Genomic DNA, 27,211 nt, shown 5'->3' on the forward strand with positions numbered 1-27,211 from the left:
GGATGATTTCAACTTCACTATTTGGAACTCTTGGTTTAATAGCTTTCTTGTGTGCAGCATCCCTCTATCAAGAAAATCATGATAGGAAATTGAATGCAAGCATAGGAATATATAAAATATATATATAAGATATTCATCATGACAAATATTTGAAAATTCACTAGACATGCTCCTTTCATAACAGCCTGCAACACATGCACATATCAAAGACTTAACAGGACAATAATCTATGATATTATTTTCTTTAAAATTATTTTTAAATCTTGATGTCCATGATCATGATGATTGATGGTTACTGATCATCAGAAGGTGTCAACTTTTAACTTGTACATCATGTACATGTACATAAGCAAATTATGAATATGACAGGGCACCTTTATGGAGCTACATATATGCATTGCATATATTTGGTAAAAGTATGTAGACTTGTCGAACTAATGTTAATAAAATAGAGAATGGAAATGTGGATTGTTTCAAACAAACAACAACTTGACCAAATAGCAGAAAACAGCCACTTATTTTTCCTAGAGTTCATGTAGTTTGGGCCCCCCTTTTTAACATCCTTGATCTGCAGAAACAATTTTTTTCCAAATTCTTATTCTTGACCACGCCACATGCCACTAATTCTTTCTATTCTTTTACAGAATTGTACAGTCAGAAAATGAAGATAAGCTGATGAAGAATCAGGGACTTTTTATGCAGGTAAGACTTGTGTACCGGTACTGTACATTTTGTATAGTTATGTGTATTAACAATACCACAATACCATACATTTATCATGTTTATACCTGCCAGCTTCTAAAAAAATTCTTTGATTTTTAACAGGTAAATATGTCCTTAAATTTATTCAATTTTAGCTGAAAATGAACGCATGTTTTGATCTAGGTATTCAGATTTTCAAATGTCAGAACAATCTTAACCTACATGATCTAAAGCTTTACGACATTCATTCGTTATTGTGAAATATTAAACTTCAAGAGTTATCATTCTTTTCCTGAAAGTTTCCTTTGATTATCCGTCTAAGTTGTGATCAGCAGCTTGGCAAAACAGGTCAAGTGAGCTACTCCGATCATTTGATCATGTTGATGTCCCTTGTTGTTCCTTGTTTGTTGTCAGTTAACTTTTTCAATAATTTCTCTTCTGAAACAACTGGAGCAGTTGGAACAATTAATCTGGCAACATCATCATGATCATGTGGGTATCTAGGTGTAAAATTATGTACAGTAAAACAGGGATAAAATGCAAATTAAGTCTCTTATCTTGAAAACCTCTATAGATAGAGAAAATCTTGAATAGAAAAAGCAAACTACAAGGCAAGATCTACAAACAAGTTGGTATTGCATAAATTGTTTGTAAAGTCTTTTAGGAGTTATTAAATGACAATTTTTTATCATTTATTGCATTTTTCACTATGATAAATATCTTGAAAACAGATAAAAGTTATAAATTGATTAAGCATAAATGATTAGGAAGGCTTCATTTAAATCGACAAATACATGTAGGTCTACATGAATATGGCCCAATTCTTCAGTCAACTCCTTTATCGGACAATTTTAACATTTTTTTGGGTGTTTTTTTGTGTCTTTTATTTTATAAACCTAAATGCTAAATAGATATATACTTTGAACAGTTCATTGACAAAATTAATCAGCAGGACAAGATCCTAAAAATGTGTTAACATTGTCATTGTTTAAACGTAAGTCAACTCTTTTAAAAGAAGTTATTGCCCTAATGATGATTTAAAATTTTAAATGAGTTATTGTCCTTCAATGACTTTTTTTTTCCTTTTTTACAAAAATTACCGAAAACAGAAAAAAATCTGTTAAACGATGAAAAAACAATCAGCAGAACATGGTCAACAAAAAAGAGTCTAGCTGAGGACCACCTCCTGGTGCGGGATTATCTTGGTGCGTTGCAGACCCATTGGTGGCCTTCAGTTGTTGTCTGCTGTTTGGTCGGGTTGTTGTCTCTTTGACATATTCCCCATTTCCATTCTCAATTTTTATTTAGTCATGACTTATACATAGTCTTCAATGTTCGAGTGTTACCATTATTGTTGAAGATGCACATAGATCTAGGTGAGTGAAACAGGCTCTTTAGGGCCTCTGTTTTCTGATTCTTTGAAGTTAAGTTAACATGTTAATGTGTTAGCATGAAAAAGCATGCATTTTATTTTCTTTTATTTGCAGGATTCTTTTTTTGGATTTAATTGGTATAAGTAAACACCAAAAATAGATGTGTTTAACAAAATACAACAAAGATCTTTGTCTAAAGTTTAATTGTCATGATGTATCTTAAAAAAAAATGATTTTGTCTCAACTAACAACTATTTTTTATTGGAACCAACTAAAATAAAAAATCTTCTATTTTGTAATCAAAAGAAAAATAGTAATCCATAAAACCGAATTCATGTTTAATTTTGTTTACGTATATATATCCTCTTGATAAAAAGAATAGCTATAAAAATAATTCAACATAATACTACAATTTTCAACTTCATGCTGAGGATTTCTCAAATTGCCCAATTTCTCTTTAAATTTTGAATCGTGATGCAATTTTGTCTATTTGTCGCAGAAATTTGATCAAAAGCAATTTACAATAATGGTGAAATCAATGCTAAAAACATCTCTCCCACAAAATAGTTATCTTAAACCCAACCTGATATTATATTTCATTGTGATGATAGAAGAATGTCATCGTAAAATTGTCACTTTTAATTGATATGCTTTTCAATGGTAGTTAATCATGAAATGAATTACCAGGAATGCTACGTTTGAAATTGACAACTGGAATAATAAAATCTTGATGATGTGAATATTTAAATAGATGCTGTTAATTATTATTAAAAGGCATCTGTGAGTGACGGCTTTTATTTTCTGAATAAATAATTTGTTATCTTTATTTATTTTAATGGACTGATTGAGATTTTGTGAGCAAATGTTTTTAAGCTTTTGCATCAGAATATTAATAAAAATGTCAGTTGTAGATAGAATAATATCATTTGAAAGAAGAAAAATCAGATTCTGATTAGAGTATTGATAATATCTGTAAAAAAAGATTTTATTCCACGGTTCAGTCAAGATAATTAAAAAACAAAATTATTTATTCAAAATCTACCAGTGATGGATACATATTATCAAAGGACTTCTCAGTCTTCATACTTGGCCATTAAATGCCTGCTAGCCCAGACTTGTAATTTTTTTTGGCCTTATTACAGTAAGAATTGATTCAACAGACAAAATGACAGACCAATATAGTATAGAGAATGGATAGGGGGAATGTGTCAAAGAGACAAAATGACAGACCAATATAGTATAGAGAATGGATAGGGGGAATGTGTCAAAGAGACAAAATGACAGACCAATATAGTATAGAGAATGGATAGGGGGAATGTGTCAAAGAGACAATGTTCAATCAGATCAAAGATCAGAAAACAGGCAAAGTCTTAAGCATGTTAAAAGTCTATGCAAAATTTTCCAGAAAAAGCTTTGGGCTTCATTGTGAAGACTGAATTTTTATAAGGGTTTTTGCCCTTAAATGACAATTTGTTTACCAATTTTCTTGTTTTGTGCCTATAATTGAAAAAGTATATATATATATGATAAGTAGTCAGAAATTATAGGGAACACAATTATCAGTGATACAATATCTATATAAACTGCAAATATGACTGATACATTCAATATTGATATTGGAGTTATTTCCCTTAATTGAGAATTTTTGTTCATACATTTTTATATTTTTGCTGAAATTATAATCAATTAAGTAGGTGAAACATATAAACTCAACATCAATTTTGCAAATTGGAGAAATTTTGAAACATATCTTTGGCATTAAATTATCCCTTAAACTAAAAAGTTTCCTTTTTTAGTGTAAAAAAGTGACTATTAATATAACATTTTGCAAATCTAGGTTTTAGGTTGAATTTTATAACTTAAGGTAAAAAACAAAATTGACCACATCCTGTCTGTAACCAGGAAACAGTAGAACCAATTTTCAAATGAAACAGCTGTTAATTTTCTAAAATAATTGGAAAAATAATGTCTATGACAGTATAAACCCCCTACGTCTGTGTACTTTTCTTATTTAGTAGATAGGCATCCATTGTATGAAATGAGTGAATCTTATTAAACGTACACCGGGGAATAATTCTATTAGCAAGACCAATATTTCCTGTTATATAGTCTGTTTAGCAGCTTTCTATGGCACCTTTGTTAATTTACAAAAGAACACCTAACTTCTATGTAGTTAAAGATTGGCGATATCCCTAAGGGTTTTTGGGAAATAATGAGATTTTCCCATAGTTTGGGGAAAAGGAGGAATCCATAATTTGGTTGTATGTATGTAATTTCAAACAACATTGTTGATTTGAAGGTTTCTTAGCATGCGAAGAAATCGTTTTTGATTTATTAAGAATTCTAAGGAGTCATTTATGAATTAACAATGTAGTTTGAGACAAAATGTCTTCCTTAGACCTTTGAGTAATTGGATGCTAAGAAACTTTGACTTTTGAGTTTGTAAAAGAACAAGTTATCTTAAATTACAGTTTTCATGAAATTTGAGAATAAAAGACTGTTATAATTGAGTTCAAATGATAAAGAAAATGTCAAGTATCATGCAATGCTTGACATGGATTTTTACTATTTGTCAAGATTCAATTTTTGTTTCTCCATTTAGAATTTACACATAAATGGAAGTGACAGCTAGGATGCATTGCTTGTTGTGTTATTTTCATGCTATTTACCAAGGATTTGATAAATTTTTTTGAAAACTGAAAATTTAGAAATAGAATACTTTAAGCTTTCAAGTTTCGATGTGAAATATCATGGTTGCTGCACCATAGTTGAAAAGAATTGACTAATAAACAGAAAGTGACAGGATACGTTTGCTTGTTGTGTTATTTTCATGTTTATTTACCAAGGATTTGATAAATTTCTTTCAAAACTCAGATTTGAATTTTATTGACTGCTGCATCCTAGTCGAAAGTTTTAAAAGAGATAAATGAGAAAATCTTCTCGGTTTAACAAGAAAACAAAGATTTTAATGAAAAACGACAGGACCGAATTCTTTAAGCTTGTTGTGTTATTTTCATGCTTATTTAGTGAGGATTTGATAATTTTTTTTCAAAAGTCAAGATTTATAAAGAGCTAGACTGCTTAGTTTGAATGTGAAATATCACGGTTGCTGAAGCTTAGTCGAAAGTCTGAGAAAGAGATAAATGAGGAAATCTTCTGGCTGGAATAAGAAAACATAGATATTTATGAGATACGACAGGATCATTTGTTCTTGCATTGTTTTAGAGGCGAATTATCACTAAGGATTAGATATAAATTGGACATCTAAGTCTGTGTGGAATTGTCCTGTCATTCAAGCTTTACTTTCTATGGACTGGACATTCTCTGACTGTCGTATTTGGTAAATTGGTACCAAATTTAAGCTATTTAGTAATTGGATTGCACTGAAACTTTTTAGTTATACATTGAAAAAATTTTGTCAGAGTATTTTATATCTTATGGTAAAAAAGCAATATCACTATTTTATTATAACGATATTTGACCTGATTAGTGGATTTTACCTAATGCTGCAAAAACAAATGTTAAAAGTCATTATTAAGGTTTTCATGTAAAAATCCAGGTATAGTGAGGATGAAGGACAATGCTTGAAGGACTATAGAATTGTGAGAAAATAGTTGATATACATAGATATAGGAAGATGTGGTGTGAGTGCATCTAATTGCATTATAATCATGACTATTTGCAGCTTGAAAACAACTTTAGTTTTGTTAAGACAACTGACTTCATTATAATTAACTATAAATGTAACAATTTTGAGGACTCAATTTACAAATCTGAAATTGTGAAAAAGCATATTTTCAAGTAGAACAGAGCCGAACTTATAGTTAACTGGGAAGCTTATATCTTTTTTCGGAAAAAAGATTGATTGGTATAGAAAAAAAGAAATCATATTAATGAATGACTATATAGATTACTAGTTTGGTAAATGGTTTAAAGAGAATAATGACAGCAATTTCAATATTGTCTGAAAAAGTCATGGACAGTTTACTTGATAAGTAAGTATGTTTGATATCAAGTCTTACAGTTGTGAGTTACTGTGCAAAATAGCACCTAAATAAGAATCATTAAATGTTGTAGTGCATTAATTGTTGTAGTGCATTAAAAGTTCAAGTTCCAATTTGATACATGTACAAGGCACATTTCTTTTTTGAAAGTTATGCCCTTAAAAATTTGGGAATTGACACTTTTGTTTACCCTTAATAGTATCAATGAACATGATAATTTCTGTGTCATTTGGTCTCTTGTTGGGAGTTGTCTGTCTCATTGGCAATCATATCTGAACATATTCTTTTTTATATGATGAAGCACAAAGATTGAAGTTTCCATTATTTTGAGCTAAATGCTTCAACATGTTCAACTGTATTACATGATAGTTAGATTTCATGCTAGGAAACACTAAACATTATTATGGTTGACATCTAATTTGAAACTCTCTCTTTAAGATTAATTATATATATTTTAATTAAATGGTCTTGATTATTATTTTGTTTTAACTGATGACTATTTTTGTTCGTTGTCTGAGTAACAATATTTTAAAAATATATTTTATCTTTGGGCTTTTCCAGACTTTTAGTAATATTAAATAACAGCCAAAGATATTGATGTGAAATAAGTATCCCATTCATTATTGAAAAAGACCCTATAAGTAATATAATGAGTAACTAATAATATTGCCAAATTTGAGGTTTTTATAATTTGAAAGTAATATAACTATGACATGTATGAGATGTCATGATCATATGATAATGTTATATGTTGTGTATACATACCTGCCATTTTAAATGTTTCTGGTTTGTATTGTTAATTGGTTGCATCAAACTGCATTTTGAGACATACTGAGTTTATACTTTAACTTAAAAGAGAGTTGTTCATGTTGTCTCAAGTTTTTTTCCACCTGTTTAACTTAGACATATATGTTAGAGAATACCTAAACATTTGTAGGAAAACCAACAATCCTAGTCAAATTACACCAAGTCCAGTAGATAAACCCTTTATTATAAATATTTCAGTTTAATTATTCATTTTTATACGACCGCAAAATTTGAAAAAATTTTCGTCGTATATTGCTATCACGTTGGCGTCTTCGTCTGCGTCGATGTCTGCATCGTCGTCTGCATCGTCGTCGTCGTCCGAATACTTTTAGTTTTCGCAATCTAACTTTAGTAAAAGTGAATAGAAATCTATGAAATTTTGACACAAGGTTTATGACCACAAAAGAACGGTTGGGATTGATTTTGGGAGTTTTGGTTTCAACAGTTTAGGAATTAGGGGCCAAAAAAGGGCCCAAATAAGCATTATTCTTGGTTTTCGCACAATAACTTTAGTTTAAGTAAATAGAAATCAATGAAATTTAAACACAATGTTAATGACTACAAAAGAAAGGTTGGTATTGATTTTGGGAGTTTAGGTCCCAACAGTTTAGGAATAAGGGGCCAAAAAGGGACCCAAATAAGCATTTTTCTTGGTTTTCGCACCATAACGTTCGTATAAGTAAATAGTAATCTATGAAATTTAAACACAAGGTTTATGACCATAAAAGGAAGGTTGGTATTGATTTTGGGAGTTTTAGTCCCAACAGAATAAGGGGCCCAAAGGGTCCAAAATTAAACTTTGTTTGATTTCATCAAAATTGAATAATTGGGGTTCTTTGATATGCCGAATCTAACTGTCATGACTGTGTTTGTAGATTCTTAACTTTTGGTCCCGTTTTCAAATTGGTCTACATTAAGGTCCAAAGGGTCCAAAATTAAACTTAGTTTGATTTTGACAAAAAATGAATCAGTTAGGTTCTTTGATATGCTGAATCTAAAAATGTACTTAGATTCTTGATTATTGGCCCAGTTTTCAAGTTGGTCCAAATCGGGGTCCAAAATTAAACTTTGTTTGATTTCATCAAAAATTGAATATATGGGGTTCTTTGATATACCAAATCTAACTGTGATTCTTCATTTTTGGTCCTATTTTCAAATTGGTCTATACTAAAGTCCAAAGGGTCCAAAATTAAACTTTTAATAAAAATTGAAATCTTGGGGTTCTTAAATTTGATATGCTGAATCCAAAAATGTACTTAGATTTTTTATTATGGGCCCAGTTTTCAAGTTGGTCCAAATCAGGATCTAAAATTATTATATTAAGTATTGTGCAATAGCAAGTCTTTTCAATTGCACAGTATTGCGCAATGGCAAGAAATATCTAATTGCACAATATTGTGAAATAGCAATTTTTTTTTTAATTAGAGTTATCTTTCTTTGTCCAGAATAGTAAGCAAGAAATATCTAATTGCAAAATATTGTGCAATAGCAAGATTTTTTTTAATTGGAGTTATCTTTCTTTGTCCAGAATCAACTTAAATCTTTGTTATATACAATATACAATGTATATTCACTCACTTTTTACTACCAACTGATAAATTAAAATAATCTTTACCATTCAGTGATAACAAGCAGTTTTTTTACATCTTATTTCCTTATCTTATCTAAAATGTTTTTAGATAATGTATGTTGGACATTTGCCAGACATGACTATGATGTCATTTTCTATTTTTATTTGCCAATAACTTTATGTAAATAACTTCATTGGAAATTTGCCAATATAAAATGTTGCTGATGAAGTTTTTTTTATTGTTTTATACAATAAACAATGTATATTCACTTTTACTACCAACCAATCTTTACCATTCAGTGATAACAAGCACTTTATTTTACATTTTAATATTTTATGATGTATTTAAAAGAGTAGTTATTGTTGCAAACTCCATTAGAAATTTGAATTGATATCAGTTTTGGAAAAAGGGAAACGGGGATGTGAAAAAAAAGGGGGGGGGTTAAATTTTTCTCATTTCAGATTTCATAAATAAAAAGAAAATTTCTTCAAACATTTTTTTGAGAGGATTAATATTCAACAGCATAGTGAATTGCTAAAAGGCAAAAACAAACTTTTAAGTTCATTAGACCACATTCATTCTGTGTCAGAAACCTATGCTGTGTCAACTATTTAATTTTAGATTTAAAAAGTTTGAAGAAGAAATCTTTAATTGTAAAATTTGTAAAATCTTGACATTTGTTTTGTGTAAAAAAAAACCATGTAATGTCAAAAATTTGATCACAATCCAAATTCAGAGCTGTATCACGCTAGAATGTTTTGTCCATACTTGCCCCAACTGTTCAGGGTTCGACCTCTGCGGTCGTATAAAGCTGCGCCCTGCGGAGCACCTGGTTAATACATGCTATAATCTAGATGAATTTTGCCATTTTCCTGAATGGGAATATAGCACTTTGGGGCAACTTAAAGTTGTCCATCCTTCTCAACCTGTAAAGTGGACCATGAAGCTGTTGGCTCTTGTTTGATCATGAGACTTATAAATATTATACATTTACACAATCAAAGAGCCAATTTTTTTTCAAAATTGATATGTGAAAAAGGGATAAAAATTGGAGCGAACAGTTTTGTTGGTTCCTTCTAAATTAGGCAGGTTGACACTAAGGGTTTTACGTGTGGAGCATGATATGCTTACCTTTCTGCAGCACAAAAGATTATCCCCATTTTTTGTGGGGTTCTTCTTTTTCAGTCTTTAGTTTTGTTTGTTGTGTTTTGTCTACTCTGTTGTTTGTTGTGTTTTGTCTACTCTTTTGTTTGTTGTGTTTTGTCTACTCTTTTGTTTGTTGTGTTTTGTCTACTCTGTTGTTTGTTGTGTTTTGTCTACTCTTTTGTTTGTTGTGTTTTGTCTACTCTGAGTGTTTGTTGTGTTTTAATTGTCTACTCTGTTGTTTGTTGTGTTTTGTCTACTCTGTTATTTGTTGTGTTTTGTCTACTCTGTTGTTTGTTGTGTTTTGTCTACTCTGTTGTTTGTTGTGTTTTGTCTACTCTGAGTGTTTGTTGTGTTTTAATTGTCTACTCTGTTGTTTGTTGTGTTTTGTCTACTCTGTTATTTGTTGTGTTTTGTCTACTCTGTTGTTTGTTGTGTTTTGTCTACTCTGAGTGTTTGTTGTGTTTTAATTGTCTACTCTGTTATTTGTTGTGTTTTGTCTACTCTGTTGTTTGTTGTGTTTTGTCTACTCTGTTGTTTGTTGTGTTTTGTCTACTCTGAGTGTTTGTTGTGTTTTAATTGTCTACTCTGTTGTTTGTTGTGTTTTGTCTACTCTGTTGTTTGTTGTGTTTTGTCTACTCTGTTGTTTGTTGATCTTTTTTTTATTTGACTTTTGATAAATGTTGATTAGAATGTCCTTTTAGTATCATTTTTCAATTCTCTTTGACTATAGGCAAAATTGAATTAAAGCATTGTAAAGTGTTCGTTGTGTGTAGTGAGCTAAAAATAAGTGCCTTAATTCTATTGACTAGACGTTGTGTTAACCGATGCTTGTTTTTGTCTAATCTTTGTTTGATCTAGGTATTACATCCCAAAAATTTGTAGACTTGACATTATCTTTTGCAGAAGTTATATGACTACACATTGATTTTTTCCGGCAAAAATAACAGTAGAAATGGAAAACTAATAGAAAACGGTTAATAAAAGATTTATCTTTTTTTTAACCACAGAATGTATGAATGTATACGAAAGAGCATGAAGAGTAATTATATCTCTTCAGTTGATATTCTGGTTGTTTAACCAAATATGTTTACGAGGCTTTACGTGTTATTTGTCATTTGTTAAGTGAGTATTAGTTTTATTTATTAAATGCAGACTTTTATTTATATGGTTTATAAAGAAAATGACCATTTCTACTTGAAAAACCAAATTTAAATTCTCTTATTTGATATTTTATTTAAATTTAAAAATTTCAATATGATATCTGATAATATATTGTAATGTGAATTCTAAGAAGATCTGTGTTAATTATAATAAACTGATAATATTATGATATGATTAAGGTAGATTCATGGTATACCGCCTTCTTGGATTGCACAATCGCATTACAAAATTGGTCTAATTATTTGCCTAAATCTGCAAATTTGGAGACAGATTTGCAATTCAATAGTTAGACTGTTTTTTGTCGAGCCTGCAACTTTCGTTGCAGAAAGCTCGACATAGGGATAGTGATCCGGCGGCGGCAACGGCGGCGGCTATGGCGGCGGCTACGGCGGCAGCGTTAGCTAACTTCTTAAAAGGTTTATATTTTAGAAGGTGAAAGACCTGGATGCTTCATACTTTGTATATAGATGCCTCATGTTACGAAGTTTCCGTCAGTCACATGTCCAATGTCCTTGACCTCATTTTCATGGTTCAGTGACCACTTGAAAAAAAAGTTCAGAATTTTTGTAATGTTGAATTCTCTCTTATTATAAGTAATAGGGTAACTTTATTTGGTATGTGCGTACCTTGCAAGGTCCTCATGCCCGTCAGACAGTTTTCACTTGACCTCGACCTCATTTCATGGATCAGTGAACAAGGTTAAGTTTTGGTGGTCAAGTCCATATCTCAGATACTATAAGCAATAAGGCTAGTATATTTGGTGTATGGAAGGACTGGAAGGTGTACATGTCCAACTGGCAGGTGTCATCTGACCTTGACCTCATTTTCATGGTTCAGTGGTTATAGTTAAGTTTTTGTGTTTTGGTCGGTTTTTCTCATACTTTATGCAATAGGTCTACTATATTTGTTGTATGGAATGATTGTAAGGTGTACATGTCTAGCGGGTAGATGTCATCTGAACTTGACCTCATTTTCATGGTTCAGTGGTCAAAGTTAAGTTTTTAAGTTTTGGTCTTTTTATCTAATATTATATGCCAAAGGTCAACTATATTTGGTGTATGGAAATATATAATGATCTATATGTCAGTCCCGCAGGTTTATTTGACCATGACCTCAATTGCACGGTTCATTGCACAGTGTTAAGTTTTTGTGTTTTGGTCTATTTTTCTTACTAAAACTATAAGTAATAGGTCAACTATATTTGTTGTATGGAAGCTTTGTTAGCTGTACATGTCTGCCTGGCATGGTTCATCTGACCTTGACCTTATTTTCATGGTTCATTGGTCTTTGTTTAGCTATCTTGGTTTATGTTAAGTTTATGTGACAGTTGTAATAAAGCTTTATACTTAGGACTATCAACATAATTTCAATGATTAGTAAAGAAGGCGAGACATTTCAGTGTGTGCACTCTTGTTTCTATTTGAAGACAAATTGTTAATTAATCGTATTATTCAAAATATTTTAACAAATATCAATTTTTTTGGTATAAAAATATTTTTTTTTAAATGAGCCAATTAAGGGGAAATAACTCTTTTAGTACAAAATTTATACTGCGCTAATAGGGAAATTTTTTATTTTTACTTGTAGCAAGAAAACAAGTTCGGTGACACCATGTTTTCTTTTTATTTTCTTAAAACATATTATGAAACCTTTCTTCTCACAATTTATTTCAAAATTCTATCTCATAGAATTTTTTTTATGCACACTAATGTGTTTTTTTATGAACAAACTAACCAAATTTTGGCAATTTTCAACGACCCATAGCTTTAAATAGCAGGGTGACCCATACTTTTTATTAAATTTTTGAAAAGAGCATAATAAAATCTTCATTTTGGCAAATTATGAAAAAATTCTGTCTCAAAAAATATATACTTGTGATGTACCTTAAGTGTAAGGTTTATTTAAACAATTACCAAATCTTAACTAGGCAGTAGTGTAAAATGAGGCCTGATTTGACCATGCACACATCAGTTTTATTTTTAAAGGATGATTTCTAAGATAAGATTACAGTGAGTTGACTATGGGTGTTACCGTTTACCTGTAGCTATTGTTCAACCAGATTGAAACATTGACAATACAATAGGGACATTTAAAGTGACCAGTTGGTTTGGTTGTAATATCTTTTATTATACTTAGGTTGATTTACACTCATATAATTATAAAATTTTTATTATGAGTAATTTAAGTACTTTATATAGATTAGACCGTTTGTTTTATATAGATTAGACCGTTGGTTTTTATATAGATTAGACCGTTGGTTTTATATAGATTAGACAGTTGTTTTTTTCCATTTGAATGGTTTTACACTAATAATTGTTTGTGCCCTTTATAGCTTGCTATTCTGTGTGAACCAAGGCTCTGTGTTGAAGGCAGTTCTTTGACCGATAATGATTTGCTTTTATAAATTGATACTTGGATGGAGAGTTGTCTCATTGGCACTTATAAATACCACATCTTCCTATATCTATATCATTTATATGATGATAAACAATCAATGACAAGATCATGAATTCTTAATTCATTTTATAAAATTCATGTATACAGCTTAATTTTGACAGTTTCATATTTTGTAAAAGATTAATAATCTGCAATAAAATCCATATCTGTTTGAAAACACTTTGTGGGATTAAAAAATCAAACAAATCTTGACAGTATTAATATTTATGAAACTGTTGATTTATAATAAAGATTATAATTGATATATACATTTATTGCATGGAATTAATGGATTTTTTAAGTACCTGCACAATATTGAATCATTTTGGGAATTTCTTCAATAAAATCATTTTTATCTAGCTATTTAAAAATACTATGTGCATGAGCTTAGAAATTAAAAAATTAAGCCTGACTTTAATAACATAAGATTGATATAAATGCCATGTACAATTTTTGAAGTACATGTAATATTGAATCATTTGGGGAATATGTTCACATGTTTTTTTTTTAAGGTGTAATCATCTGCAATTAAATCCATTTCTGTTTCAAAACACTTTGTGAGCTAAAAAGGTTTAAAATATCTTGACAGTATAAAAAATATGGATTTAAAAGTTTTAAATTGATAAAAATGGCAGTGATATCAAATTTAGTTCATGGAATTAATCCATTTTCTAAGAAAATCAAATCATTTGGGGAATTGTTCACATGTTCGACACACATGCAGCATGTAAATGTTTTTGTATTCATGCAATATTGAGCTATAAAGTTACTAGCAATACAATTAAATATAATTGAATAACAGAAATTGGATAAGAATTCCATAACTGAGGATAATTCATGGTGAATTGAGATCTTTATTTAATTTGTTTTCTCTTATATTATTCATTGTAATGTTGTTGATCTTGACCTCCTGTGACACTCATCCTTTTTTCTCGAGGCGACTAGATAGAAAGGAGTTGTTTTGTGCAAGTTTCATAATTATCAGTCCTTAATGTAGGCGTTTAATATGTTTCTGAGATATTATGTCAAAAAGGACTGGAGGCCAGAAAAATATTGTATTGCTATAAAAGTTATAATTGATAAACTAGAAAATAGAAAATATCTGTTACTAGAAATTTATACAAAACTTCAAAGGTGTTTGTATTCTGCTATCTCATATTGTAGTTTCTTGTAATGTTCTATTGTATTTTCTTGTAGACTCTTATTATATATTTCTTGTAGTCTCATAGTGGGAATATTATTTCTGTAGTTTCAGTAGGAGGTCGTGTATTCTTTTGTTTGTGTAACTGTTGAGGGATCCTGATATAGCAAATCTCAATTAAAGTCAGCATGGCAATTTGATAGCTAGCCCACATAAATGAGCAAAAAAGACCAAATAACTGCTCCAAAACAAAAAACAAGGCAAATATAAGGGGTTTCTGTGTGTAAACCAAAACATAGTCTCAGCAAATCATACTGGCTTAAAGCAGGAAGACAGTTAGAATAAATAATAATATTTATAAAAAATCATTTAATTTTGCCCCTTGAGAAACACTCGCAGCATACAAACGGAATTTTGAGTTCCTGCCTGAGCAAGTCAGCTTGCAACCTTCAGTGTAAGGAAGAACTTGCCTGCCCGACAATGCGGCAGCCGTGGAATGTGAAGCGAGGGTTCTCCACTTAGGTGATGAGACTAGGCGTCTCATCGGCAGCCCGGTAGTGCAAGGGTCTGCCTGGGGGATAGCCCATGTACTAGTGAAGTAGCAGGGGTCTATCAAACTGGCACTGGAATAAATTTGATAAAATTTGTCCCCGAAATGCTTGGGGATGAATGAAATTTTAGAAATGACCAGTGATAAAATCCATTAAGGAAAAACTGAAATAAAGAAAAATATATATCACTAGTTTAAGCTGAGTTGTTTCTCTAGTCATGAAACAATACTGAAGGTGTTAGGAAGGGGAAGGTGGGAGGTAAATGAATAATAGCACTGTAAAACTCCATCAACTAGTCAGACTGCTATGAACCAAGAAACTGATTATGCAAAGACCATGCAATTGGCTTTACACACAGATTGGGTACATCTAACATCCAGGGGGAGGAGACTGACCTACTGACCCTCAAATAATATACTATTTATTGTGTAATCAGTATTAAAGAGATCTGGTATCATATTCTGCTTTCCTCTCCTACAGTGATTGTTTGTGACATGTATCTGATTAAGAAAAGATTAGTGTGCCTCCTAGTGAGATTCCAATTGTAACTTCAAAGTGTCAAATGTTAGACTAATCAACCTCAAGATATAACAAGTGGTTTGTGTATGTTAATTAATTGGATCCATGATGTCAGCATCTTTATCATAAAATAATTACTTGTAAACTGAAATGGCTTTTCTGTTTGTATAAACAATACTTATATTACATATAAGTAAATAAATAATTCTTGAATTCATATTGAATTTTACAACAATTTAAATTTGAACATTGCACTGGTAGCTTAAATGTTTCCCAGTTCCAACCTTTACACATTTATGCTGTAATTAGAATCATTATTTTGCAATGAAACGGCATAAGATAAAAGTGTATTTGCATGAGCATCTTAAAAGTAGAAACCTTTTAATGTTTTGGCTGTGAATTACTAGAAATGTTTTCATTGCATTGTGTAACAATTGTATACTAAATTTTCTCTGTATCAGCCTCCTTTCTAGGGAACACCAAGAATAGAGTCAATTATAACTGAATGTTGTCAGAAATGGCATTTCTCTCCTCTGGACAATTGAATTTCAGATACTTTTAAAACAGTCTGGGGATGAAAACGTAAATGTGGTTATTTAAACAGGATTTAGTGATGGAATCTTAGTGTAATTCCTATTATAAAATATCAAATTATTTTCGTACAAATGGCCATTTAAAGGCTAATAGTTAGGATGTTTATCTTAGTGATTGAATTAATTTCCAGACCTAAAGTAATAAAAAACAACAAATAATCAAATAAAATATAAATGTTGGGCCTCTTGAGAGGCAAAGTGTAAAATATTGACAGGAATGGACTGGACTACTGGACTTGACAGCATTTAAACAATTTTTGTTGTACAATTAGTGTCTTAATTTATTTAATGCAGAATTTTATTATCTTCTCTCAATTATGAAATAATAATCACACGACATGTATAATAAATTATAATACTTTATTTTTTGATTGGCTGACATCAATCTGGTGTCATTCAGCATTTCTGAAGTTGACATTTATTTCAAAATTAAATGAATTGTTCATGATGACACCAGCTTCCACAATAAAGTGCACAGGCCAATCATGCCAATCAAAGAAAAAGAATTTTGTTTTCAGGATCCAAGCAAAAAATGTAATTATAAGTATTGAATGCTTCTTTTAGTAATTTTATAGGGTTGTAAAAGCATAGACTGTGTGCAAATTTTTAAGAATGAAGCGCTTCCCTGCTTCATACAACTTGTACTTTGGTCAATGCTAATATACACCCCAATAAATTTACAAAAAGGAGCTTTAAATTCTTAAATAAAGAAAAGATGTGATAATGTCATCTCATTCTGATTAATCGACAGGAAAGTGCTTTTCAGCCAAGATCTGAAGTCATATTCAGTCCTATTCATGGATCAGTTCAAAGAGTCCAGTCCAAAGCAGTCCACCCAAGTTTTATACTTTGCTGTCTTGGGAAGATGTTATATGGTATTACACGATTAATCCAGTTCACCTTATATTTGACTTAATATTGATTATACAGTAAATAACTACTGTTATTACCCTATAAAACCTTTTTATGGTCATGTTAGCATCTACTTTGGTCAATCAATAGAAACTAAATAGATACAAAGTAAAAACAGAAAGTCTTTACGACAGATTTGGGAATTTTGGGTTAAGTTAATGTATATTCTGATTAAATGGTCATAGTCATGATAGTATTGTATACATTATAGCTAAAGTCTTGAGTTATCTATCTTAAGATTAAGCATTTTTTTTGGCTTTGTGTTTTAGTATCTTTATGTACCAGAAAATGTAAAACTTAATTGTGGACTATAATTGACTCATTTTATCAAAGATCAAATTAAATTTAAAATTGAACCAACAAATTTTAAGTTTTATTATGCATATATATATGTACAAAGAAGAAAGCTAAAACGTTTCAAAGGATTCAAATGTTTTCAGCTTTTATTTTACAGGATTATGGGACTTTGACTATATTTTTAAGTATTACAAAAATGTACTACCGGTATGTATGACTGTGACAACTGGTGAACCCAACTCTGGGATCATTTGAATTGACAATAAGCTCTCATACATGATTCTATTTGTTGTACAACCATCTTAAATAGACCATCTTCACAGGAGTTATGGCACTTTGATTATTTTTTTTCTAGAAATGTAACAATAACACCTTGTCAATGCAACTCCTCTGAGACCATTTTACAGTTATCTCTTATACTTGGTACTGTTGTTTGCCATCAATTTAAGTTGTACATATTGTTAACTGTCCTTAATGGGAGTTATAGGACTTTGACCAGTTGTACCACAATGACACATTTAACCCACAATTTTATTACTCATTTAAACTGTGCAAGTGGAACATTTTGCAACAGTGTGGGGATCTTTACATGGCAGTTAGTACGTAGACAGAAAAAGTAATTTCTAAAATGTCTAACTTTAATGTAAATAAAAGTTTCTTTTAAATGGATTTGTGTAGGAAGAAAAAAATATCAAATAACTACGGTAATATGTTTTTTTTTAGCTATATAGCTATAGTGATAATAGGGAAGCAAGAAGTTAATTTACCGAAGTCTCCATAGTAATTGGATTAGGAAAGGAAACTTAAGTTTATAGGAGTAATTATTGTATAGTCTGATATTTGACGAAATCTGGCGGCAACTTTGTGTTTCCGTAATGTAGATGTCTTCTAAAAAGGCACTTCATTGTAAATTTGATGATTAAGTTTGCAATTAGTTTTAGAAAATTCTTTAATGAATCTATCCAACTGATTTATTTCAAGAAATCCATGTCTTGAATTCTAAGTAATTGCTTTCTCCCAGAAGAAAAATTACTCTATATTAAGCTCTCGACATTTATAATACATCTCTATATAGAATATTTTGGAGAAAACTCGAGATTGACAGTCCTCATTAAACCTCTATTCCCCCGTAATCCTGTTGAGCTGTTTCAATTTAAACAGAACATGACAATAGTTGTTGTTTTCAATCAATAGTAAAAATGATTACTGCATGCAAGTTGTTAATTCTGTGTTTATTCAAAAAGTTGATTTTTAGGATTAAGAATTTAAAAAGTATTTAAGAAATTTTTATAGATAAATGCTGCTGCATGCAATAGTGAAATTAATTACTGCATGCAAGTTGTTAATCCTGTGTTTAATCGAAAAGCTGATCGATTTTCTAGATAAACAATTTAAAAAGTATTTTCGAATTTTATGTTTTTGAAATATTTTTAAATAGCAACATTCCAGCAGCACCTGCATAGGGGGTATATATCTCCCAATTGATACGATATTCCCATGCTTGCATTTCCTATCATGATTTTCTTGATAGAGGGTTACTGCTCACAAGGAAGCTATTAAACCAAGAGTTCCAAATGGTGAAGTTGAAATCATCCCTTCGTAAATTTTACGGACGCCATCACGAGTTGGTTGACCATTATGGATTAACCGTTTCACAAATGATATCGGATATGTTCCTTACGTCGTAACTACAGTCCCCTTCCCTTTCATGAATGTGACCTACCGAATTAGACTATTTACCGGATTTGTAATCACATAAGCAACACGACGGGTACCACATGTGGAGCAGGATCTGCTTACCCTTCCGGAGCACCTGAGATCACCCCTAGTTTTTGGTGGGGTTCGTGTTGTTTATTCTTTAGTTTTCTATGTTGTGTCATGTGTACTATTGTTTTTCTGTTTGTCTTTTTCATTTTTAGCCATGGCGTTGTCAGTTTGTTTTAGATTTATGAGTTTGACTGTCCCTTTGGTATCTTTCGTCCCTCTTTTATGGTTTACAGTAATTTCGACATCAATGTCAATGATTGTACAATGCATTTATCAGTATCATTCCCTCAGTTGGATTCAAAACCAAAATATCCATGAAAATACAATCTAAGAATTCTTCAATTCACGGAAATTTGTATCCACGAAAATAAATCAAATGAATTCACAGTATCTGTTAAACGTAGAAAACTGGCTCTTACAGAGAATTTTATAGTCATCTGATGAATCTTGACAAAATCTTAATTAAAATCTTTGTGTATGATACTTCCCGTTCAATGGTTTGGATTCCTATCTGGCTGTTATTGACACGTACTATCAAATCAATATGAAAATTGATTAAGACAGATAGAGGCGACTTTGTGCGATATATCAGATTTTCTAAATCATTGGTCGACTAAGTGACCAGTTAAGTGTAACAGTATCTTGTAACATTCTGGTTGTTGACTATTTGATTAATTACATTTGCATAGCTTATGTCAGGATTAATGTGATGAAATATTGCAAATATAAAGACAGTGCGGCTTCTGTTTTTTGTACATCAAAAATTGTTGAACATTTATTGCTTAAATTTACAATGTTTGCCACTTTCTTAGCTCAGGTGCAGATCATTAGGATTTGATATTAAAGGGTGTGGGTGACGCTCAGGAGACTTAAAGGACCGTACCTTGACAAAAGATAGCAGTAGTTTTAAATATAAATTACATGCTTTATTATTTTTTAGAGGGGGCATATAAGCGGGGGTACCCCCTATCTGAATTACAGGGTGTTCAAAATGGTTTCAGCTGCTCACCTTTAATTTTGTAAAGAAAGGAAATTTTTAAGATAATGTTTAAAAAGTTTTTCAATTTGTAGTTTTTATGTACATTCTATACAAATTTATAGCTTGCTGTTCGGTGTGCCCTTTATTATAGCTTGCTGTTCGTTGTGTGTTCTTTATAGCTTGCTGTTTGGTGTGCCCTTTAAAGATTGCTTTTTTGTGTACCCTTTATAGCTTGCTGTTTTGTGGACGTGCGTTTTATAGCTTGCTGTTTGGTGTGTCCTTAATAGCTTGCTGTTCGGTGTGCCCATTATAGCTTGCTGTTCAGTGTGCCCTTTATAGCTTAATGTTCTGTGTGCCCTTTATAGCTTGCTGTTCAGTGAGCCAAGGCTCTGTGTTAAAGACCATACTTTGACCTATAGCGGTTTACTTTTTCAAATTATGACATTGATGAAGAGTTGTCTCATTGGCACTCATACCAAATCTTCTTATATCTGTATAGTTCCAGCTGTTGTAAAACTATTTGCTGTGAATTACGCTGTTGAATGAATTCAATCTGCATTGATAAAAGCAATTAACTTTATGAAGATTAAATGAACTATGTAATTTCAGAAGTAAATTAAAACTCTTATCAGATTCTTATTTAATATCAGCAAATATGACAGAAAATAATTGAATTTATCCGGGGAATGTTTCAACATTAAAGCTGTACTGAATTTTCCTAGAAATATTAAGTAAAATGTCATGGGAAACATGAGGAGAAATGTTATCACAATTAATACTGCATAATTTCAAATATCAGCATAAAACGAATTAAATTCTACAGTGAATTATTATTATATAACATTCATTAATTTATAAAGAAAGTCAATATTTACTAAACCAGGGAATTTTTTGTTGTTGAAAATTTTGAAATTTGAATTTTTTCTACATTGCATATTGTTAAATAATAGAAATTCAAATTAATTCAACAATTTCATCTTACTCAAGACTTGATTGTATATAGTGTTAGAACAAAGTTAAATTTGCTAGCAAAAAATGCTTTTATATTGATTGGAAATATTGTTAGTCATGAAAGACATGTTTAAGTGTTTTAAACCAAAATGTTAATGCTTTGCATGCATATATATATAAATAACATGTATTAGAATTGATCATGATTTTTTGTCTTTAATTGTAATTACATTACCATGATGACAGGAATTAATCAAGTGATAATGAAAATAGTGTAAAAAGACATTCTTACTCATGAGTAAGTCAAAAGGCATATTCCTTATCATAAGAAGAGCACATGTATGCAGCAGTAATCATGAGAATAGTATGAAATTGTGTTAAAGGACATTCTTTCTTGCTGTGTTGCAGACCTATTGGTGGCCTTCAGCTGTATTCTTTTCTATGGTCAAGGTGTTGTCTCTTTGACACATTCCCAATTTCCATTCTCAATTTTATTATGAGTTTGAATATCCTTATGGCATCTTTAACCTCTCTTTTATTGCAAAAAGCATAGAAAAAAAGTAGGAACATTTTAAATAGTTTGTAGGTGTAGATATACAAAATGCAGGTTATAAGTTTTATAGAATTTTTTTTTAATTTAATTACTGTTCAGTTGACCTTATTTTAACCAGAAACTAAAGTTACATGGGTTAAATAGGGACATTAAGTCTAAGATCCTGGTGCTTTTTTGAAACACAAATAGCATAGACACTGCATTGCACTGTAAGTGTTCTCAGCTGTGTTAAATCAGGCCAAAAAGTGCAGTATTGAATTATTTATTCACTGTTTTCGTTGCCAAGCAATATATTATAAATAATAAAGTGACTTTTATGTCTTGTTTAGAATAGCATTTGAATGACACAGCATTACATTGAGCAAATGTCTGGGTTGAGGATATTGTACAAATTCCCAAGTGAATCCCTTTTCTGACACATAAAAGCTTATATGTTATGCAAATATATCATTTCATCGTTTCAGCATGAATAAGCTGTCAATTTCTTCCAAATATATTACTCTACGACAAATATCAAAGTTGGCGTTGGTAGAAATTTCATCAGGAAAGGATGTTGGCTCACAGACGAAATATTAAGATCTATGTTATTTTGTTTTCGGTTTAGAGATTAAGTTAATGGATGACCGAACATCAATGACACTAATTTGATAGGATAGGTTATTACGGCTATCATAGATTTTCCAAGATGTTAGAATCGTCACTCTGCTGTAGTTGGTTAGAGTGTTAAAAAAGCATTATCTATAAGGACTAAATTAGCCTCCATAATTAGAGAGCTCATTCACCATATTATTGGAAATTTCTTTGATTACTGGTTGTTAGGTTCACTTGATAGTTTTGGCAAGCCGATACTACATTTTGATAAAGTGGTCTTTATTTTTTGTCTGTTTGAGGAATTATATAACGTTGATTGATTTGTATGGTGTTTTATATGTCCCAAGTCAGCACAAAAGTATTTAACGAGGGTTTGGATGGGAGTTTTCATTAAAAATTAAGTTACTTCAAATTTTTTTTATCACTTTCCCAATTCTTTACTAATTATTTGACCATCTCAATAGTTAAATTCTCTTTTCTTTTTTCTTGTGTTTTTTTCAATTTTCCTCTTAGTTCTATATTTTGTATGTTAATTTTTCACTTAGTTTGTTATTTTGTATGTTAATTTTTCACTTAGTTTGTTATTTTGTATGTTAATTTTTCTCTGTTTTGTAAAACTACCTGACTGGTATTGTGGCGCTGTTACGATGTCAGGGTCAAATCAAGTACATGTATGTGCTCTTCTTCTCTAAGCATGAATAAATTAAACAGGTTGTCAACTCTAAGCATGAGTCAAACAGGTTGTCAACTCTAAGCATGAGTCAAACAGGTTGTCAACTCTAAGCATGAGTCAAACAGGTTGTCAACTCTAAGCATGAGTCAAACAGGTTGTCAACTCTAAGCATGAATAAATTAAACAGGTTGTCAACTCTAAGCATGAGTCAAACAGGTTGTCAACTCTAAGCATGAATGAATTAAACAGGTTGTCAACTCTAAGCATGAATAAATTAAACAGATTGTCAACTCTAAGCATGAGTCAAACAGGTTGTCAACTCTAAGCATGAGTCAAATAGGTTGTCTTGAAGGCAGATTGTTAATAAAGCCTGATAATTTTAAGTGTGTATGTCTTCCTGAGCCGACTGTTTCTTTGTATACTATTAAACTTCTAAAATAAGGCTTTGCTTGTCAGTTTGTACAAAGCAGAGTTTATATTGAATTCACATCATGTTTTCATGTTCTCATCTCGAAGATGCATTTAATTTTCCAATGGACATTAAACAGCACAACATCATCATCATCTATGTTCATTGTAATATTAAGCATATTGTATTGCATGCAGTTAAGCCATGTGCTTTTATTTCAAAGTTATTTGCAGCTTGCATAAAAGAATGGCAGATTTGATGAATAGGTCATAGTTTAGTATGCAGGAAATGCATTTGTGTTAATTGGTCGATTTGGACATTTGTTATTGATAAATTGATCAGCTAGAATATAGCTGTATACTACAACAGAGAAGATAATTGAAAGTTAATGAAGCAAGCTCTATTACTTGGCCGTCATTGATATTTCTACAAATATCATAAAAAAAAACTGAGAAGTTTGCATTAGTTTGCTGTTCAATTTCAATTACTCGATCATAAATGTGAGTTGCTTGGATTTTAAATAATGGAGAACCATGTGTTATAGTGTCGACTCAGTTGTTGTAAATTCAATAACTCATAAACTTGAGTAATACTTGCATGGATTTTAAATTCCATTTACATGTAGAAAATAATGGATTGAAAAGGTGTTTTATGACTTTATGATAGCATCTCTATCGTGTAAGTTCTCAATATCATGTTTTTGATATTGGAACATTAAATGTGGTATTGTTGTGGAAAGTGTTGAACATTTGTAAATATCTGTTGTGAAAGTGACAGAATTTAATTGGTATTGTATTTGAAAATCTATGGTAGTGATGTAACACTAGTATTATTGCAAAAGTATATTTGGAACCAATGAATTGGAAATTTTTATGATGCTATATCGAGATGATTTCTAATAATTGAGACTGTTAGTGTCCTGGTACTATCAACTGGAAAATTTTCTGTTTGTGTATGAATACGTACAGCTCTCGTAGCTATTTAAACAGCGTAAATATTTTAAAGAACGTCAAAAATCATCAATCAAAAAATTTGCAGACTTGCATTGTGGAATTAGAATAATGGATTACCGACTCTTTAAAACAGAATACTTAAGAACTGTAATGAAATTAAAACCATCAAGAATTACATCATGAACTTTCGCTTTTTGTCGTAGAATATACTAACTGAATTATTTCCAGTTAGAAATGAAGTCAGTGAATCAATACTTTGTATCTTTAACTTAATTGTAAAGTACACTGTCGAGTAGATGCCATTTAAATTAAATTTGAGGACACAATTACAATGTAATTGGGGAGTATTATTGCAGATTTCATTTATTTTCTTTGTATTCTGCGTAATGTCTTTTCTGTGATTTTAAACGGAACTATTTAAAACAGATATAAAGTGACGGCAGAAGAAGTGGTATTAAGAAGGATTACTGCAACTTTTTCATACACAAAGCGGCTTATTCGTTTTAAAAGCCATAAAAGCGATGGAACTGAATATTCTGTGATGATTTGATTTTCTTAAATTTAATTGCTGCATTCGTTTTTAAGGATTGCTTGGTTACCTTGTTGACATTTAGAATTATTCTTTTAAAGTGTAAAATGTAAATGAGATGCAGGTATAGCTATTGTTGCGTTATTTGCTGACTGTGGAATTAGTTTCGCATCCAACGTTTTGAAGAGGAAATGACAAGTATTCTAGTTTCTGTTTTTGGTAACAGCAGGTTTGTGGAATTTTTTAGTTATTTTTCATGTTTTCACTTGAACCAATAGGGGTTGATTGATTGTTGATATGCAATGCGACTTTAAGCATTTTTGGCTACACAGTAACAGCCAGGTTTTATTTGGAGGAGGGAAGCCAGAGTATCTGGTGTTTAAGACCAACAAACGGCAGGCAAACTAGCAATCATATATAGTGGAATTGTCAAACTTATGAAAGTGACAAGCAAAAAAAAGAAAACAACTTTAGTTTAAAGTTTAATAATTACATTAATCTGTTATCATTTCTATGTGACTGGAGATTATTTATATATAGAAGAGAGCATATTTCATTGATTAAATTTTTTATACCTGTATTTTTTTTGGAATGAAAAGTGCATTTTTAACCTTACTGATTTTTAAACTTGAAAATATGTTGCAAAGAAAAAGGCAAATGTGTTTCTGGAAAATATTTGTGTCCATGCAGTGTCGCAATGCAAACAGTGTATGAAATTTTTTAATCTTAGTTTTTTGTTTGCTTTAATTGCTAACAGATTGGGAAATAATGATACAATCATTACATTATTGATCTTCTGAGTTTGAATTAAAAATAATTAATACAACCATAAATTTTAATTTATATATGTAACATATGCACACAGCTGTTAATCACTGCAGCTGGGACTATTTTTCATTCTTTCTTACATGATGACATTTAGGCTCTGTATCTCCTTGAACATCCATGAAATATTTGCCACTGGACACATTAAGTTAATCTAAATGTTATGGCATACAGAATTTAAATTTGCATGCCATTTTCAGGAAATGGAAAATTATTTAAGGATTTGAGTCACAACAGCAAGACTTCCATTTTACCTTCACCCCTTTTACCCTTAGTATTTTGCCTATAATATAATTCTGTAAATTAGGGGAGTTTAGATGGAAGACTTTTCATATCACATTTTTTCCAAAATATGAAGATCTGTGACCTGACTGATGCTCATTACAATTGAGTTATTCCCAATAAAAAATGTGTTATTTATTTTTTAGGAGTTGTCTTTTTTTAAATGTTAAATTTCAGATGTTGATCAGGATTTTAAAATTAAGGAGGGTGGGGAAAGCAAACCATGGCAAAGTTTAAGGAGTGGGATTTGTTACAGTGCTTCACACTTTTGGAGTTGCCATATATAGCTCCTCAAGTGGACCTGCTGTGCATGGTGCTGTATCTTTATAATAAGTCCATGTGATATTTTTCGACTTGCACTGGGACCATAGATCTTTGGTCCACCAAACAAACAAGAAAATATCGTCAGCACCTTCAGAGTTACAGATCAGCAGGTGATTTAAGGCGGCAATAAGGCCTGATAATTCTGAAATAATGCTATTCAAAATATCATTCATACATGGTTAGTCATGAACAGAAAATTAGTGGGAGATTATGAAAAAGTAATATACTTTTTATCCCATTAAAAGTTATTCTTGTTATCAAGCTAATTAATTGAATAGCTATCAGTCCCCTGTGAGGGCATTGTGTAAAACAAGGTATCGATTAATGACCCATTTTTATATGTGTTTTTATACTGTTAATTGTATTTCAAAAGATGTATGCTATCAATCTTTACATTTCATAAAACAAAACAGCACTTTAGTGGAAACACAATTATATTCTTGACAATGATCAATGGATTTTTGTAATGTTAAGTTTTCATACTTGAAGTCGTTGCACTATTGTTATGAATTATAAATATTGATATAATGCGATATATGATCAAGGATTACAAGTACATATCGTCGCTGTTATGCAAAAACCTCGTATCTAAGGTTTTGATAATTTTACACCAGGCAGTAAAAACTGAAATCTTTTTATCGATTATTTAGAATTAAATATGTATGTTCCACTGTATGCAAAAATATCTGACCTTCTAACCAATCAATTACCAAGACGAGCAAAAATTTCTGCACCTATATATTGTAATTTCAAAGCTTTTCATTATTTCTAAGCTATATTAGAACCTAAAATTGATAAAACTGTACCTGTTATAATGTCAGCTGCTGTGACATGTGTTTTTCTTTTGAGATACGATATTTTCGCACAACAAAATGTGTCATCAATCCGACTACACTTTTTCGTCACATGTCAGAATTCGGGTTAATGATTGGTTAGAAGATCAGATATTTTCGCATACAGTGGAAGATACATATTTAAATTCTAATTAATCGATAAAAAGATTTCCGCAAAAAATTGAGATACGAGATTTTTGCATAACAGCGACGATATATAAATATAAAGTTGTCAACAAGGTTTTATCGTGTTTAATATTCGTAACTTACAATGCTTAGTAGAATTTTAAGTTTACCTTGTTTAATAATACCTTCAACATGTTTAAAGC

The 27,211-nt window shown here is 30.9% G+C and overlaps 1 protein-coding gene across 2 annotated transcripts in view; it reads left to right on the forward strand.

The window, feature by feature from the left end:
- The first annotated feature begins 644 nt into the window (after nt 1–644).
- The window catches only part of LOC143057317 (putative N-acetylated-alpha-linked acidic dipeptidase), a 66,906-nt gene continuing 40,339 nt past the window's right edge, over nt 645–27,211 (forward strand). Inside the window, exon 1 of one of the 2 annotated variants that reach the window (XM_076230611.1) lies at nt 645–702. Coding sequence is in view for 1 of the 2 variants with exons in the window: in XM_076230610.1 (XP_076086725.1) it covers nt 6,018–6,070 (53 nt within the window). In the remaining variant the exon portion in view is untranslated. Of the gene's footprint in view, nt 703–5,986; nt 6,071–27,211 lie in introns of those variants that run through there. The other variant, XM_076230610.1, reaches the window with a different exon arrangement.

This window comes from Mytilus galloprovincialis, chromosome 13 (genome assembly GCF_965363235.1).
Source record: "Mytilus galloprovincialis chromosome 13, xbMytGall1.hap1.1, whole genome shotgun sequence".
NCBI lineage: Eukaryota > Metazoa > Mollusca > Bivalvia > Mytilida > Mytilidae > Mytilus > Mytilus galloprovincialis.